Genomic DNA, 17,741 nt, shown 5'->3' with positions numbered 1-17,741 from the left:
GAAATGGTATATTGAACAAACCTAGACTGTTGTTCTCTTTCATCTCTTAGAATGGATAGAATGGGTTAAAATGTTTAGAGTTAACAACAATCTAGGTTTGTTCAATATATAATTTGTTGCATGACACTGTAATCTTTTGCTATAAATTCTGTGTCATGATCCTGTTCTACAACTACCTGAAGGTGCATCACTCTGAATGCTTGTACTTCCAATAAACCTGTTGGACTATAACCTGTTGTGTGATTTTTAATTTTGTCCACCCCAGGCCCATACCGGCTCCTCCACATACAGGAGGGAGAGAGACAGAGAAGCAATGGTGAGAATGAGCTGGGGAAGGGAGTCAAAGGTCATGGGGTGTTGGGGTTGGAAATGTGGACTTATTGAATGGCTCAGCAGATCCGAGGGGCCAAATAACCTTCTCCTAATTAATCAGATTGTTGCACATGGATATTGGTGGCAAACAAATCAGTTCACATGAGCTTTAATCCTGCTGGAGGATCGAGTCGAATCCAGGACATGGGACCCAGGGGCAGAATGCATGGTTTGGCAGGAGGTTACTGAAAGGATAGATCAGCATCAGACTAGGTTTGATCAATTTGGACCTCAGAGATAGCCCAGAGAAACGCTGGTACAGTCTCCTCAGAGAATATTACCAGGAGATTGGATCACAGTGTTTAGCTAGGGAAACATTGATAATGAAGTTGCGTGTGAGGGGATGTAAATTCCTATACAACAGCTGGACTGGGATCAAGTTAGAAGAGGAGAATGGTACTGATCCAATAGGAACAAACCAGACAAACACTGGAAAAGAAGCATTTACAGGAGCATAAGGGAAAATGCACTGGGCACAACAGGCTAACTCCCCCTCAGTTCAACTCTGCTGTGATTCCACAGGAGTTGAAGATAAATGGGAGCTTACTGGGAGTGTCCCAGTCAAAAGAAACCCTGAAGGTCTCAGGGAGTCCAACATGTGGGACTCTGTGGGAAGCTAGAGAAGTGATTGCTGGGCCTCTTGCTGAGATATTTGTATCATTGATAGTCACAGGTGAGGTGCCGGAAGACTGGAGGTTGGCAAACATGGTGCCACTGTTTAAGAAAGGTGGTAAAGCCAAGGAACTATAGACCGGTGAGCCTGATGTTAGTGGTGGGCAAGTTGTTGGAGGGAATCCTGAGGGACAGGATGTACATGTATTTGGAAAGGCAAGAACTGATTAGTGATAGTCATCATGGCTTTGTTCATTGGAAATCATGTCTCACAAACTTGATTGAGTGTATTTTGAAGTAACAAAGAAGATTGATGAGGGCAGAGCAGTAGATGTGATCTACATGGACTTCAATAAGGTGTTCGACAAGGTTCCCCATGGGAGACTGATTAGCAAGGTTAGATCTCATGGAATACAGGGAGAAGTAGCCATTTGGATACAGAACTGGCTCAAAGACAGAAGTCAGAGGGTTTTTCAGACTGGAGGCTTGTGACCATTGGAGTGCCACAAGGATCGGTGCTGGGTCCTCTACTTTTACATAAATGATTTGGATGCGAGCATAAGAGGTACAGTTAGTAAGTTTGCAGATGACACCAAAATTGGAGGTGTAGTGGACAGCAAAGAGGGTTACCTCAGATTACAACAGAATCTTGACCAGATGGGCCGAGAAGTGGCAGATGGAGTTTAATTCAGATAAATGCGAAGTGCTGCATTTTGGGAAAGCAAATCTTAGCAGGACTTATACACTTAATGGTAAGGTCCTAAGGAGTGTTGCTGAACAAAGAGACCTTGGAGTACAGGTTCATATCTCCTTGAAAGTGGAGTCGCAGGTGCATAGGACAGTGAAGAAGGCGCTTGGTATGCTTTTCTTTATTGGTCAGAGTATTGAGTACAGGAGTTGGGAGGTCATGTTGCGGCTCTACAGGACATTGGTGAGGCCACTGTTGGAATATTGCGTGCAATTCTGGTCCTATCGGAAAGATGTTGTAAAACTTGAACGAGTTCAAAAAAGATATACAAGGATGTTGCCAAGGTTGGACGATTTGAGCTATAGGGAGAGGCTGAACAGGCTAGGGCTGTTTTCCCTGAAGCGTTGGAGACTGAGGGGTGACCTTATAGAGGTTTACAAAATTATGAGGGGCATGGATAGGATAAATGGGCAAAGTCTTTTCCCTGCGTCGGGGAGTCCAGAACTAGAGGGCATAGGTTTAGGGTGAGAGGGGAAAGACATAAAAGAGACCTAAGGGGCAACTTTTTCACACAGAGAGTGGTACGGGTATGGAATAAGCTGCCAGAGGAAGTAGTGGAGGCTGGCACAATTGCAACATTTAAGAGGCATTTGGATGGGTATATGAATAGGAAGGGTTTGGAGGGATATGGGCCGGGTGCTGGCAGGTGGGACGAGATTGGGTTGGGATATCTGGTTGGCATGGACAGGTTGTACCGAAGGGTCTGTTTCCGTGCTATACATCTCTGTGACTCTATGTGGGAAAAATGAGTGAGACGAGGAATGTGTGTGAGACAGAGGGAGAGGGACAGAGGGAGTGTGAGACAGATAGAGGGAATGTGGGAGTGACAGAGGGAGTGTGAGAGGGATAAAAGGAATGCAGGAGGGACAGAGGAAGTGAGAGAGGGACAGAGGGAGTGTGAGGGATAGAGGGAATGGGGAAGGGACAGATGGACTGCGAAGGATAGAGGGAGTGAAAGAGGGACATAGGGAGTGTGTGAGAGACAGAGGGAGAGGGATAGAGAGAATGCAGGACGGACAGAGGAAGTGCGTGAGACAGAGGGAGAGTGAGTGTGATAGGGATAGAGGAAGTGACAGGGCCAGAGGGAGTGTGTGAGGTACTGAGGGAGAGTGTGAGGGATAGAGGGAGTCTGATGGGCAGAGGGAGTGAGAGAGGAACAGAGGGAGTGAGAGAGGTACAGAGGGAATGAGTGAGGGACAGGAGAGTGTGAGGGATAGAGGGAGAGTGAAGAACAGAGAGTGAGTGGGATAGAGGGAGTGAGAGGGGGACAGAGGGTGTGAAGTGGAGCCTGAAAGTAATAAGGGGTCAGGGATATAATGTGAGAGATCGGGTGTGGGACAAAAAGAGAGATAGAGAAAAACCGAGGGACAAAGACACATAAAGAGAGAGAATCCATGGTAAGGTCAGGGTGAGCAAAAGCAAAGGATTAACTCAGACAGTGCTGGAAAAACTCAACATATGAACATTCAAAACCTAGGTGGTGGTCACTCTGCCCCTCAGTAAGATGGTGGCTGTTCTGATTACATCCCCAACTATTCCTGGTAACCTTTCACCCCATTCAACAAGAATCTACCCAGCTGTCATAAAAATATTCAAAGATTCATTTCCACCACCTTTTGAGGAAGAGAGTTCTAAAGATCCAGGACTCAGAAAATATTTTTCTCATCTTTGTCTAAAATGGATAAGCCCTGATTTTTAAACAGTCACCTGGAGCTCTAAATCCTTCTACAAGAGGAACCATCCTCTCCCTCACCACCCAGTTAAGACCCCTCACTGTTTTCTGTGTTTCAATCAAGTTGCCTTTCTCTTCTCTAAACTGCCAGTGGATATGAAGCCAGCTGCCTAAGGTATTAGATGGGAAACGTTCTCTCAGCAAACACAGGCTGATGAATTGGCCTGAGTGATTCCATCAAATCCCCTCAGTATAGGATGACCCAGTGTGGCTGGGATTGTCAGAACCATCATGACTTGGAGCTAGCTATTTCTCAGAAGACAGCTTCTCTCAAATCTCCCCTTGCTCTCACCCTAACATCCTAAAGCTCCCAATCATGTCACATCTCCATGAACTTTCTAGTTCTGGGCAACCTCCTTTGCTCTGTCTCAGGGACTGTACCTTCAGCTGCTTGGGTTCCGAGTTGCGGAATTCCCTCCCTGTCTCTGTCCCCACTTTACGACGCAGTTAAAACAGACCTCTCTCCCTCTCGCCAAACTTTGAACATCTGCTTTGTCACTGCCTTCTCTGTCTTGGTATAAATGTTTCCACCCACAATTGCACCTGCGTTTGCCATGTTAAAGGCGCCATATAAATGTAAGCTATTTTTGCCTGATCTCAGCATTGAGCTGTGCTAGTTGGTATGAGCCAGCCATCTATGACGGGCAGGAAAGCGGTTGATGGTCAATGCTGGGTAGAGGTGGGTGATGACAGCTGTGGCTGCTGGGTTCTGACGCTGTTTCCTGACCATGGGAAACACCCCCACCCCAGCTTTCCTTTTGTTCCTAAAGATAGCAGCAAGGGCGTCCATTCAACAGGACAGTCCCCAAATTCCCAAAGTGATGGATGCAAGCTATTGTGATTTACACTTCCAGCGCAACCTCGCACACTTGCCTTGCAAGAGATTTTAGTCGCATGAATAATCGCTGGAGCTCAAAATATCCCTAAAAATATCAATTCAAGGGAAATTACATTCCCCTTTTTTTTGCTTGTGAAATCTTCTTGTGCTGTGTGCAATTAATTATTTAAAGTTGGCCATGTGTCATAATCAAACCAGTCACAAGTCTGTCTCAGTGTGCACGGATCTTTACACATGTGTCCGTGCACATGGATAAGCACACATGTGCATGTGTTGGTGCACAGATGTTCACGCACCAGATCTGTGCACACTACTACATGTGTCTTCGCACACATTGCATGTGTGCACCAGTGTGGATGTGCACGCATGTGTGACCATGCGTGAATGCGTGCAAGTGTGTGTTAGGCTGTGACTGCATGTACATGGCTATGGGTGTGTGTGTGTGTGTGCGCGCGCGAGAGAGAGAATGTGAGTGTGTGTGTGTATGAGAAACTGTGTGAGTGTGAGAGTCTGCGCAAATGTCTCTGTGTAAGAGTGTGTATGAGTGTGTGTACGTATGTGTGTGTGTGTGCATACACGCACACTTCATCCTATTGCAAACACACAAGTATGAAAATATATGCAGGAATCTCCCTGCCTCATTTCCCAACCTCCCTCCACTGTGTGGCAAAATACACAGGCCAACCCTCAGCCCAATACTCATCAAGTAAAATCTTACAAATGTCTTTCAGGAAGGCCTTGCAACATAATTTCTATTTACATCCATTTTACTCGCCCAAAGATATCCCCAAACTAGAGAGCAGGGACACCAGATTAGACCAGTTCCCTGCCCTGGGCCCTCAGTTGGAGCTGATAGATTTTCAGAGGCTGGTAGTTGAGAGGAGCCTTTCCAGGGACAGGGAGATGGCTCTCTCCAGTGTGACCTGACAGCCCAGAGATGCCAATCCCTGCTTAATTCTATGGTGGTGCAGGTAATCTCCAGGAGGTTGGTGAGAAAGGAGTTGGGGGAAGGTGGGAGCAAGATCGGGATCTTCTTAGTCCCTGGAAATTCAGTCATGTATGGAACCGAAACTTCAGAGTCTGCTTGATGGGCTCGGAGGACCAGGGAGTCCTGCAGAACCAAATTGCACTTCATTGAGAGAGAATCGAAACTTAAGTGAATCCCTGTGTAAAGAGACTGCTCACATCTCTCGATGTACAAAGGAAAATCAGATGAGAGAGGGGGCCATCTCTCTGTCTCCCTCTCTGCAAAGTATTGAGAAGATTGGAGTCCCGGAGATTCGGGGCAAGGGTTTGGGAAGGGGCTGGGATGCACACATACTCAAAGGGAAAATCGACAGTAAGGCTGGTTTTTGTCCATTCTCTTATGAAGCAGGTCTCCACTCTGCCCCCAGTGGGTCACAATGAAGTTGGTTCCAGTCACTAACCTATGCACTGCTCGCTCCCCCCATTCCCTCCCTTGGATTCGGAGACAAAGCCTTTTGCTAAAAACCATTTGGACACAAGATGCACAACCTCACGTCCTTGGTTACTGTCTTAAATAAATAGAGAAAAGAAAACTGTCAGTGCTAGGTGTCTGTCCCTTAATGGTTTGATCGTTGGTGTCGAGATGTGGGGAATGGCTGTCCCCTCTGTCCCTCGGCAGGATGGGTTCAAGTGTTTGCAATGCAGGTGTTGACTGGAATGTTGCCCTCAGATTTCTCATTGCCTCCCCGCTCCCCCAGCTCCTCGGGGTGGGGGTGAGGGGTCACTGGGTTGCCGGAGGGACGCCAGGGCTCCCGGGCTGGCTGGTGGTGTTGCTGTAGGACCGCAGGAGAACTCGGTGCCGAGTGAGGGTCTCAGATCGCTTCTTCTGGTGGTGGACCAGGAACTCCTTCAGTCGGGTGGTAGTGAAGGTCAGCGTCTGTCGACGGAGCTTCATCAGGTAGTTATCCTGGAGCCAGGGGTTAGCATGACATTCCTTCACCGTCGGTCGTGTCCTGGAGCAGGCCGAGATAAAGAGGAATTAAAAACAGCAAGAATAGGCTACTCAGCCCATCTAACCTGCTTCTACATTCCAGTGCAATTCCTCCACTTCCCACACCTCCTCCCTTGAACCCCACCCCTCCAACCGCAACAAGGATAGAGCCCTCCCTACCGGTCCTCACCTTCCACCCTACCAATGGCCTCCTACTTCAAGGACCGCAATTGCCCCTCCCACGTGGTTGATGATGGCCTCCAGCACATCTCCTCCACTTCCCGCACCTCTGCTTTTGAACCCCACCTCTCCAATCGCAACAAGGACAGAACCCCCCCATGGTCCTCACCTTCTATCCCACCAACCTCCAAATACAATGCATCATCCTCCGCCATTTCTGCCACGTACAAACAGACCCCAGCAACAGGGATAGGTTTCCCTCCCCAACCCTATCTGTGTTCCAGACTCTCGTGTTAGGTCCACGCCCCCCACCAACCCACCTTCTCCCCCTGGCACCTTCCCTTGCCACTGCAAGAAGTGCAAAACCTGCGCCCACATCTCCTCCCTCACCTCCATCCAAGGCCCCAAAGGATCGCTCTACATCCACCAGAAATTTACCTGTACTTCCACACATGTCATCTACTGTATCGGTGTGGTCTCCTCTACACTGGGGAGATAGGACGCAACTTGGGGAACGTTTCAGAGAACATAGAGTCATAGAGATGTACAGCACGGAAACAGATCCTTTGGTCCAACTTGTCCATGCCAACCAGAAATCCCAACCCAATTTAGCCCCACCTGCCAGCACCCCGCCCATATCCCTCCAAATTCTTCCTATTCATATACCCATCCAAATGCCTCCTAAATGTTGCAATTGTACCAGCCTCCACCACTTCCTCTGGCAGCTCATTCCATACACGTACCACCCTCTGAGTGAAAAAGTTGCCCCTTAAGTCTCTTTTATATCTTTCCCCTCTCACCCTAAACCTATGCCCTCTAGTTCTGGACTCCCCGACTCCAGGGAAAAGGCTTTGTCTATTTATCCTATCCATGCCCCTCATAATTTTGTTAACCTCTATAGGGTCACCCCTCAACCTCCGATGCTCCAGGAAAAACAGCCCCAGCCTATTCAGCCTCTCCCTGTAGCTCAAATCCTCCAACCCTGGCAACATCCTTGTAAATCTTTTCTGAACCCTTTCAAGTTTCACAACATCTTTCCAATAGGAAGGAATACAGAATTGCACACAATATTCCAACAGTGGCCTAACCAATGTCCTGTAGGGTCGCAACATGACCTCCCAACTCCTGTACTCTAAATACTCTGACCAATAAACATCTCTGAGACACACACTAAACAACCCCACTGCCTGGTTGCCATCCACTTTAGCTCCTCCAAGGACATGCAAGTCCTGGGCCTCCTCCACTGCCAAACTCTAGCCATCTGTAGGAAGAACGCCTCATCTTCCACCTTGAGACCCTCCAATCACACAGGATCAATGTGGAGTTCACCAGTTTCCTCATCTCTTTTTCCCTCACCTTATCCCAGATTCAACCCTCCAACTCGGCACCATCCTCTTGAACTGTCCTACCCCCCCATCTTCCTTCCCACTTATCCGCTCCACCCTCTTTTCCGACCTATCACCATCACCTCCACTTCCATCCACTGATTGCCTTCCCCCAACCCCAACCCCCTCCCATTTATCTCTCAGCCTCCTTGGGCCTCCCCCACATTTCCAATGAAGAGCTTATGCCTGAAACGTCGACTCTCCTGCTCGTCAAATGCTGCCTGACTGTGCTTTTCCAGCACCACTCTTTTTGACTTCTACATTCAATACAGTCAAAGGCGGTCTTGGGTCTGCATTCTGTATAAGGACCTTGATTTCCCGAAAAACCCTGTCTGTTCCAGCTGAAAGTAGATTCAACCACGGAGCATCCACAGCTCTCTGGGATCGGCAATTCCAAACATTCCCCACCTTCTGAGGGAAGATCTTTCTCCTCATCCCAGTCTGAAACAATCAGTTCCTTATTCTCGTTGAGAAGGTGGTCCCTCATCCCAAAGACCCAGAAATAATTACATCCCCAACAGAATGGTCACCAGGAGGCTCTTTGGCCCATCAAACCAATTCTATCATTCAATGACACCGTGATTGAGCTGTATCTAAAATCTGATTCGATTCTGTGAACCTTCCGAAAAGCTCATTCACAGGACATGGGGCTTGTTAAGAATGAGAATTCAAGATTTTGACCCTTAATTCCTTCACCTACCAAACCATAATCAATTTCCACCTTAAGTGGACAGCGAAGAAGGTTACCTTGAAGTACAATGGGATCTTGATCAGATGGGCCAATGGGCCGAGGAGGGGCAGATGAAGTTTAATTTAGACAAATGTGAAGTGCTGCATTTTGGAAAATCAAATCAGAGCAGGACTTACACACTTCACGGTAAGGTTCTGGGGAGTGCTGCTGAACAAAGAGACCTTGGAGTGCAGGTTCATAGCTCCTTGAAAGTGGAGTCACAACTAGACAGGATAGTGACAAAGGCGTTTGGTATGTTTTCCTTTATTGGTCAGAGCATTGAGTATAGTTGGGAGGGCACATTGCAACTGAATAGGACATTGGTTAGGCCACTTTTGGAATACTGCGTGCAATTCTGGTCTCCCTCCTGTAGGTAGGATGTTGTGAAACTTGAAAATGTTCAGAAAAGTTTTACAAGGACATTGCCAGGGTTGGCAGATTTGAGCTATAGGGAGAGGCTGAATAGGATGGGGCTGTTTTCCCTGGAGCGTCAGAGGCTGAGGTTATAGAGGTTTATAATATCATGAAGGGTATGAATAGGATGAACAAAGTCTTTTCCCTGGGGTGGGGAAATCCAGAACTAGCGGGCATAGGTTTAGGGTGAGAGGTGAAAGATTTAAAAGGGACCTAAGGGACAACTTTTTCACGCAGACGATGGTACGTGTATGGAATGAGCTGCCAGAGGAAGTGGTGGAGGCTGGTACAATTACAGCATTTAAAAGGCATCTGGATGGGTATATGAATAGGAAGGGTTTAGAAGGATATGGGCCAGGATCAGAGATTATGTTCGGCATGGACTGGTTGGATCAAAGGGTCTGTTTCCGTGCTGTGTGATTCTATGACTCGACAATAAGGGCAGCAGATACACAGGAACACACCCCCTGCAAGTCCCCATCCGAGCCACTCACCTTGCTGACTTGGAAATATATCACCGTTCCTTCACTGTCGCTGGGTCAGAATCCTGTAATTCCCTCCCTAAGGGTATTGTGGGTCTATCTACAATGGACTGGTTCAAGAAGGCAGCTCACCCCAACTTCTCAAGGGGCAACTATGGACAATTAAAGGACATGGGATAGGAGGTAATGTATTAACATGGATTAATGGTTGACTAACAGACAGAAAACAGAGTGTAGGAATAAATGGATTATTCTCACAATTGCAGACCGTGATGACTAGAATATCAAAAAGATATGTATTTGGGCCCCAGCTGTTCATAATAGACCTCAGTGATTTGGAGATAGGAACCAAATGAATTATTTCCAACTTTGTGGATGATACAAAGCTAAATGGGAATGTGTATTGTGAGGAGAATGTACAGTGGCTTCTGGAGGATTTGGATAGAGTTAGCGAATGGGCAGGAACATGGTAGATGGAATATAATGTGGAAAATGTGAGGTTTTGCACTTGGGGAGATGTCCAGTGTAATTCCAAACAGTGCAGAGTAAGCTTTACCTGTATCTCACCCCGTGCTGTCCCTGTCCTAGGAATGTTTGATGGGGGACAATGTAGAGGGCGCTTTATCCTGTATCTAATGCCGTGCTGTCCCTGTCCTGGGAGTGTTTGATGGGGACAGTGTAGAAGGAGCTTTATCCTGTATCTAACCCCGTGCTGTCCCTGTCCTGGGAATGTTTGATGAGGACAGTGTAGAGGGAGCTTTATCCTGTACCTAACCCCATGCTGTCCCTGTCCTAGGAGTGTTTGATGGGGGACAGTGTAGAGGGAGCTTTACTTTGTGGCTTTACCTCTCAGTTGCAGGTCATAGCTTGGACCAGGATGGGTCATCGATAAAGCAGAGTCGAAAGTGTGGCGCTGGAAAAGCACAGCAAGTCAGGCAGCATGCGAGTCAACATTTTGGGCAAAAGCCCTTCATCCTAACCTGCTGTGCTTTTTCCAGCACTACACTTTCGACTCGGACACTCTAGAATCTGCAGGCCACAGTTTCTCCACCGATAAAGCATAGAAAAAGACCTTTAGCCCAAACAACCAGCTAACTATTCTAACCCCATTTCTCAGCACTTGGCCCATAGACTTGGCATCACAAGTGCAGTTTCTTCCTGTCTATGCCCCTCATAATTTTATACACCTCAATCATGTGCCCTCTCAATCTCCTCTGCTCGGAGGGAAACAGTCCCAGTCTGTCTAATCTCTCTTCATCACTGGAACTCTCCAGCCCAGGCAATATCCTGGTAAATCTCTTCTGCCCCCTTTCTCGTGCTATCCCAACCCTCCAATAACGTGAATACCAGAACTACACAGAATACTTTTGCTGTAGCTAGGATTGGCATCTACTGGGATAAAACCGGAAACATAAGAACAAGGAGCAGGAGTAGGCCATTTGGCCCCTCGAGTCTGCTCCGCCATTCAATAAGATCATGGCTGATCTTTTTGTGCACTCAGCTCCACTTACCGTAACCCTTAATTTCTTTACTGTTCAAAAATCCATCTTTGCCTTAAAAACATTCAGCGAGGTAGCCTCAACTGCTTCACTGGGCAGGGAATTCCACTGATTCATAATCCTTAGGGTGAAGATGTTCCTCCTCAACTTAGTCCCAAATCTGCTCCCCTTAATTTTGAGGCTATGCCCTCTTGTTCTTATTTCACTTGCCAGTGGAAACCACTTTCCTGCTTCTATCACATTTATTCCCTTCATAATTTTTTATATTTCTATAAGATCCCCCTTCATTCGTCTAAATTCCAAAAGAGTATAGCACAGAAAGAGACAAGAGATTCCTGTGTCCAGACAGTATTAGTTTGTTGCCATGGGGTTGGTTACTCACGCTGGGAACATGCAGAGGACCCGTTTAAGAAAGAGTGCAGCATTCTGCGATGCATTGGGATAGCACTTTGTGAGGTCAAACTGTGCTGATTTAATCTTGCTCTCGAGTTCTGTTGGATCTGGTGCAGTGAAGGGTGATCGTCCACTTAACCTGAAACACAGAGAACATGAGTTATAAATAACACACAGAGTTGCCTCACACGACTGAGCCTCAGTACCAAGCAGCTGTGGTTGTCATTCAGGGAATCCCATTCCCATTAAATCCTTTTTTTTTAAATCCCTGACCTGCCAGCTACTCCTGAAAACTCTCACTCATGGGTAGGCTTTGGGAATTCTCAGAAACCTTCCCCACCTGCACAGACATGGGGCGTTTACAGGTTAGTCCTTTCCATTCTCACCCCTTCCTTGTCCCTCTGTTCCCCGAGGAACACCTTCTCTGTAGCCTACCTACCCAGCCAGAAAGTGGACAGTGAGACAGGATGGTCCGAGAGCAATGTCAATGTGTTCTTGACTGTCCCACAATCCAACAGTTTCACCTCCGTCAGTATCTGCATTTACTGTCACACATGTGGGGGTGATGGCCCAATGGGATTATCACTAGATTATTAACCCACAGACAGGTAATGCTCTGGGACTTGGGTTCGAATCCCACCACGGCAGATGGTGGAATGTGATTTCAATAAAAATCTGGAATTAAGAGTCTAACGGTGACCATGAATCCATTGTGGATTGTTGTAAAAACCCATCTGGGTCACTAATACCTTTAGGGAAGGAAACTGCCACACTTGCCTGGTCTGGCCTACATGTGATTCCAGACCCACAGTAATGTGGTTGATTTTTACCTGCCCTCTGGGCAATTAGGAATGGGCAATAAATGCTGGCCTGGCCTGTGACGCCCTCATCCTACGAACAAATAACTGAAAGAAACCTCTCGGTCTCTCTTTGGGAATAATGGTGTGGAGGTGCTGGTGTTGGACTGGGGCAGACAAGGTCAGAAGTCACACGACACCTGGTTATAGTCCAACAGGTTTATTTGAAATCACAAGCTTTTTGAGCGCTGCTCCTTCATGTGACTCCTGACTCTGGGAGTAATGGCTTGAGTCTGCTCAGGAATGGGAAGCTGAAAGTGACTTTCCCCTTATCCCTGCTGTTCCAGAGATGCTGCTGTATTTGCAAACTGGCGGGCAGCTGGGAACAATGGGGGAAGCAAGAGGGATTTAGGACCCCAAGTACACAAATAGGCTTCTGGGACAGCTCCTTCCAAACCTGTCACCCCACAAGGACAACAGATACATGGGAACTCGACCCCCTGCAAATTCCCCTCCAAGCCACTCACCATCCTGACTTGGAAATACATCATTGTTCCTTCAGCATTGCTGAGTCAATACCCTGGAACTCCCTCCCTAAGAGCAGTGACTGGTTCACAAATCAGTGAATGTAACAATTGCAGACCCAAGGGATCTCTCTGTCTCTCTATGGAGGGAGAGGATGTACAAACAGTACTTATCTAGTGTGCACTGCCAATGGGAAATGGTACTGAGTGAGAATGTGCGTGCATGTGTATGTGGGGAGGGGGAGTGGGGGTTAAAAGAATCATGATTTAAAAAGCAGGTTAATGCAGCCCCACTCCAGGAGAGTGAACAAGCCATGTACATGCACCAAACAAGCAAGGACATCTCGAAGGGGCGTATTCCCCCTCGTTGCACTCCCTCACAGTCAGAGCTACAAAACCCACACCCAGACACAGTCAGAGATACCAGCAAACACCCTCCTACTCACATGATGTAAATAAGCACGCCCAGACCCCAGATATCAGCCGGTGGTCCAATCGGATCTCCCTTCAGCATTTCAGGAGCTTGGAGAGAACGAGAGAGACAGGACAGAGAGAGAGAGAGAGAAAGAAAGAGAAAGATGGAGAGAGAGATGGACAGAGGAACAAAACACAAGAGAGAATTATCAGTTAGTGAGAGAGTCACAGAGATCGCATTTTTGGAAATGACAGCCCTGTAACACCACCGGAGATGATGAGGGAGAATAAGTGAGAGAGAAAAATAATTGTGAGATTGAGAGCGGAAATGAGGCGATGGGTTTGAAAGATGGAGGTGATGAGAGTAAGAGAATGATCGGGAGAATATGAGGAAATCTACAGAGATAGAGACTGAGTAATAGAGAGCGGGGGAAAGAGAGAGACAAAGAAGGAGAAAAAGAGTCAGAGACAGAGTGATAGACAGAGAGGGGGAGAGACAGTGAAGGTGTGATAGAGACACAGAGGGGGAGAGAAACAGACAGAGATACAGAGAAAGAAATACAGAACAAGAGAGTGGGAGAGAGACAATGCCAGATATGGTGGGACAGAAACAAAGAGAAAGATAGGGAGAGATACAGACTTAGAGAACAAGAGAGAGAAAGATGGAGAAAGACAGAAAGAGAGAGAAAGAGACTGAGGGAGATAGAGATGGAATGAGACAGAGAGAAGACAGAGACAAAAGACAGAGAGAAGAAAGAGATAGAGACAGAGATAGATACACAGAGTGAGATAGAAACTGAAAGATAGATAGAGCCAGAGAGGAGGAGGTGAGGGGGGTTGGGGGGGAGAGAGAGAGAGAGAGAGAGAGAGAGAGAGAGAGAGAGAGAGAGAGAGAAAGAAAGAGCTATGCAGACAGAACAAAAGCTAGAGACAGACAGAAATAAAGACAGAGAAAGAGAGGTATATGGTAGAGTAACATGCAGTTGCTCCAAGAGTGAACATTCAGCTGATGGTTTGGAAAGAGTGATTCTAACATCTGTTCTGAATACATGTTTCATGTTGCTGCACATACATGTACACAAACATATGTGGACATTTGTAACAACTTGTGACATCTAAGTGGGTTCAGGATACAGCTTACTGACTGTATAGTGCTGTACACACTATTTCCCCACCCAGGACCCATCCAGCAGCAGTGGCAGGGAGGGAGACAGGCTGTGGTCACGGTAACAGCACCAAAGCCTGGCCTGTGACTCCAGACATACACACACATATTGACACAACTCACACATATACACATACACACACGCGCACACACAACAAACACTAACACACACAGACACACACTCACACATACATTCACAGCACACACTCACTAACACACAGTCACACATACACGCATTTTCACAACACACAATCAGAAAAACACTGACACACAGTCACTAATACACACTCACAGATACATACACACTGACACACAAACTCAGTAACACACACACTGACGCACAGTCACTAACACTCATAGATACATACACACTGACACACTCACAAACACTCACTTACACATACACACACATTCACAACACAGTTACACACACTGACACACATTCGCTAACACATACACACACAGACATTCACACACACTCACTAACATGCCCATACATACACACTCTCACTAACTCACACATACACACACTCACTTGGCACACACTAACAGAGATATTTTCACATACTTTTACGCGCACGCATGCACATTAACACATGCACACATGTTTACACTCATGCACACACAGACACCTACACACACACACAGACTTACACATACACATTAACTCCCAAATAGAGACATACTGGAACATACAGTTGGGTAATGGGTGGAGAGTGGGTGGGGGGATGGTTTAGAGGAAGGAAGGGGGAGCTGCTGCTCCTCAGTGTCCTTGATTCCCCCTCCACCTGTTACTGTTAGTGGAGGTAACAGTGTTAGGATGGTGTGCTCTGAGGTGGCACCATTATCCAGTGGGTTACCAAGGGTGGATATGGTGTGGAGGATGGCAATGGCTCCCTGACTGGGATCAGTTGTGGACATTTCTCTCTACCTCAGGTCCAGGGGGTCAGGTCCTAGCGTAACACTCACACATATACTCCGGAGTGCCCACTCTGCGACCCAGCGGCTTTGGCACAGTAGCATTGAAGAAGTGGGCACTGCCAAAGTCCACCAGCTTGATGACGTTGAGGTAGGTGACAATGACATTGTCCGGTTTGATGTCCAGGTGAACGATACGTCGGCTGTGCAGGTACTCAAGACCCTGGAGGATCTGCAGGATGTAGCTAACAACATCGTCCTCAGAGTAACGGAACCTGGGGCAGGGAGGGGGACAGCACAGAACAGAGAGGAATGATTCGTTGCTCAGCAAAAACAGTGTTCCCATCTCAAAGTGAGAAGCTCACATTCAAGAGAGTCCTGGACTGGAGCGTCAGGGTGTTCTTGTCCTGCTCAGAGAAAGTCAGGACTGTAGACGCTGGAGATCAGAGTCAAGAGTGTATTGCTGGAAAAGCACAGCAGGTCAGGCAGCACCCGAGGAACGGGAGAATCGACGTCTTGGGCAAAAGCCTTTCAGAAAGCTTATGCCTGACTCGTCGATTCTCCTGCTCCTCAGCTGCTGCTTGACCTGCTGTGCTTTTCCAGCAACATACTCTCGACTGTTATTGTCCTGCTGTCTGTGTCTGATCTTCCTGTGCAGTTATGTAAGAACATATGAACTAGGAGCAGGAGTAGGCCATCTGGCCCCTGGAGCCTGCTCCGCCATTCAATAAGATGATGGCTGATCTTTCAGTGGACTCAGCTCCACTTACCCGCCCTCTCATCATAACCCTTAATTCCTTTACTGTTCAAAAATCTAGCTTTGCCTTTAAAACATTCAGCAAGGTAGCCTCAACTTCTTCACTGGGCAGGGAATTCCACTGATTCACAATCCCTTGGGTGAAGAAGCTCCTCCTGAACTCAGTCCTAAATCTGATGACATCTCCCCTGGCCTTCCCCGCTCCAGTGGATACAATTTCTCTTTCTCCCACTTCCCATCATTCAAGGAAACATTCCAGTAAATCACCTCAGCACGTATTCAAAAAAATTGTGAACATCCTTCCAACATCGTGGGTGACACACACTTCCAGATAGGCTTCTCCAAGAATCACTTTTCCCCAGATGTACCAAATGGACCACTGCCCTGGATGCTGGCTTGGCACTGGGCCAGTTGCATAGAACATGGAACAGTACAGCACAGGAACGACCCCTCAGCTTACCATGTTGTGCCGAACGTGATGCCAAATTAAACTAATCCCTTCTGCCTATCCTTGGCCCATATCCCTCCATTCCTTGCATATTCACGCGCTTATATAAAAGTCTGTTAAATGTTCCTATTGTATATGCCTCCACCATCTCCCCTGGCAGCGTGCCCTCATTGGCTCCTTTGAACATTCCTCCTCTCACCTTAAATGCATGCTCCCTAGTTTTAGACATTTCAACTCTTGGAAAAAAGATTCTGACCGTCAACCCTATCTGTGCATCTCATAATTTTATAGAATCCCCTCAGATCTCCCCTCTGCCTCCACTGCTCCAAAGAAAACAACCTGAGGTTTTCTAGCCTCTCCTTATCGCTCATACCCTCTAATCCAGGCAGCATCCTGGTAAACCTCTTCTGAACCCTCTCCAAAGATTCCACATCCTTCCTGTAATGTGGTGACCAGAATTGAACATAATACTCTAAGTGCAGCCTAACTCCCAAAGTCTTATAAACCTGTTACATGCATCCTGACTCTTTTACGCAATTCCCTGACCAATAAACACAAATATGTCATACGCCTTCTTTACCACCCTATCTAGTTGCTTGGCAATTTTCAGGCAGCTATGGACTTGAACTCCAAGATCCATGCTGTTCAGAGTCCTGCCATTAAATGTATACTCTCCTTAACATTTGATCTCCCAAAGTGCAGCACCTCACACTTAGTGGGATTAAACTCCGCCCATATCTGCAACTGATCTGTATCACTCTGTATCTTTTGATAACCTTCTACACTATCCACAACTCCATTGATCTTTGTATCATCTGCAAACCTACTAATCCTCACTAACACTCAACACTGGAGCCCCCCTCACCCCCCCCCCCCGGCTGTGTACTCAGTCCACTACTGTACTCACTGTATACCCATGACTGCATCGCCAAATACCAGACTAATGCCATTTGCAAGTTTGCTGATGACACCACCATAGTCGGTCAAATCTCAGATGGCGATGAAACAAGACTACCAACGGGAGGTGGAAGACCTGGAAAAATGGTGCACTGAGAACAATCTACCTCTTAATGCCGACATGACCAAGGAACTCATTATTGACTTTTGGCAGGAAGTTACTGATGGCCCCCTACACATTAACAGCACAGAGGTGGAACGAGTGGAGAGTGTCAAGCTCCTGGGAGTGGTCATCCACAACAAGCTTTCTCGGACTCTTCATTTGGACGCACTGGTTACAAAGGCCCAGCAACGTCTCTTCCTCCTCAGGCAGCTTAGAAAGTTTGGCACAACGGCGAATACCCGTGCCAACTTTTATAGGTACGCCATCGAGAGCATTCTGTCTGGATGTATCACTATTTGGTATGGCAACTATACCA

The 17,741-nt window shown here is 47.2% G+C and overlaps 1 protein-coding gene across 5 annotated transcripts in view; it reads right to left on the bottom strand.

The window, feature by feature from the left end:
- Positions 1 to 1,458: 1,458 nt before the first annotated feature.
- The window catches only part of spega (striated muscle enriched protein kinase a), a 396,078-nt gene continuing 379,795 nt past the window's right edge, over positions 1,459 to 17,741 (bottom strand). For 4 of the 5 annotated variants that reach the window (XM_087989394.1, XM_087989395.1, XM_087989396.1 and 1 more), the window contains 4 exons: positions 15,212 to 15,435; positions 13,110 to 13,185; positions 11,332 to 11,481; positions 1,459 to 6,281 (listed from right to left, as the gene is read on the bottom strand). In XM_087989394.1, coding sequence (XP_087845520.1) covers positions 6,050 to 6,281; positions 11,332 to 11,481; positions 13,110 to 13,185; positions 15,212 to 15,435 — 682 coding nt within the window. In that variant the 3' untranslated portion in view covers positions 1,459 to 6,049. Of the gene's footprint in view, positions 6,282 to 11,331; positions 11,482 to 13,109; positions 13,186 to 15,211; positions 15,436 to 17,741 lie in introns of those variants that run through there. The other variant, XM_087989397.1, reaches the window with a different exon arrangement.

Source organism: Chiloscyllium plagiosum, unplaced genomic scaffold, assembly GCF_037043375.1.
Source record: "Chiloscyllium plagiosum isolate Xiang-an unplaced genomic scaffold, Cpla_swu_hap1 HiC_scaffold_7, whole genome shotgun sequence".
Classification (NCBI taxonomy): domain Eukaryota; kingdom Metazoa; phylum Chordata; class Chondrichthyes; order Orectolobiformes; family Hemiscylliidae; genus Chiloscyllium; species Chiloscyllium plagiosum.
The sequence above is the reverse complement of the archived record's forward strand: the minus strand, read 5'-3'. Positions and strand labels throughout refer to the sequence as shown.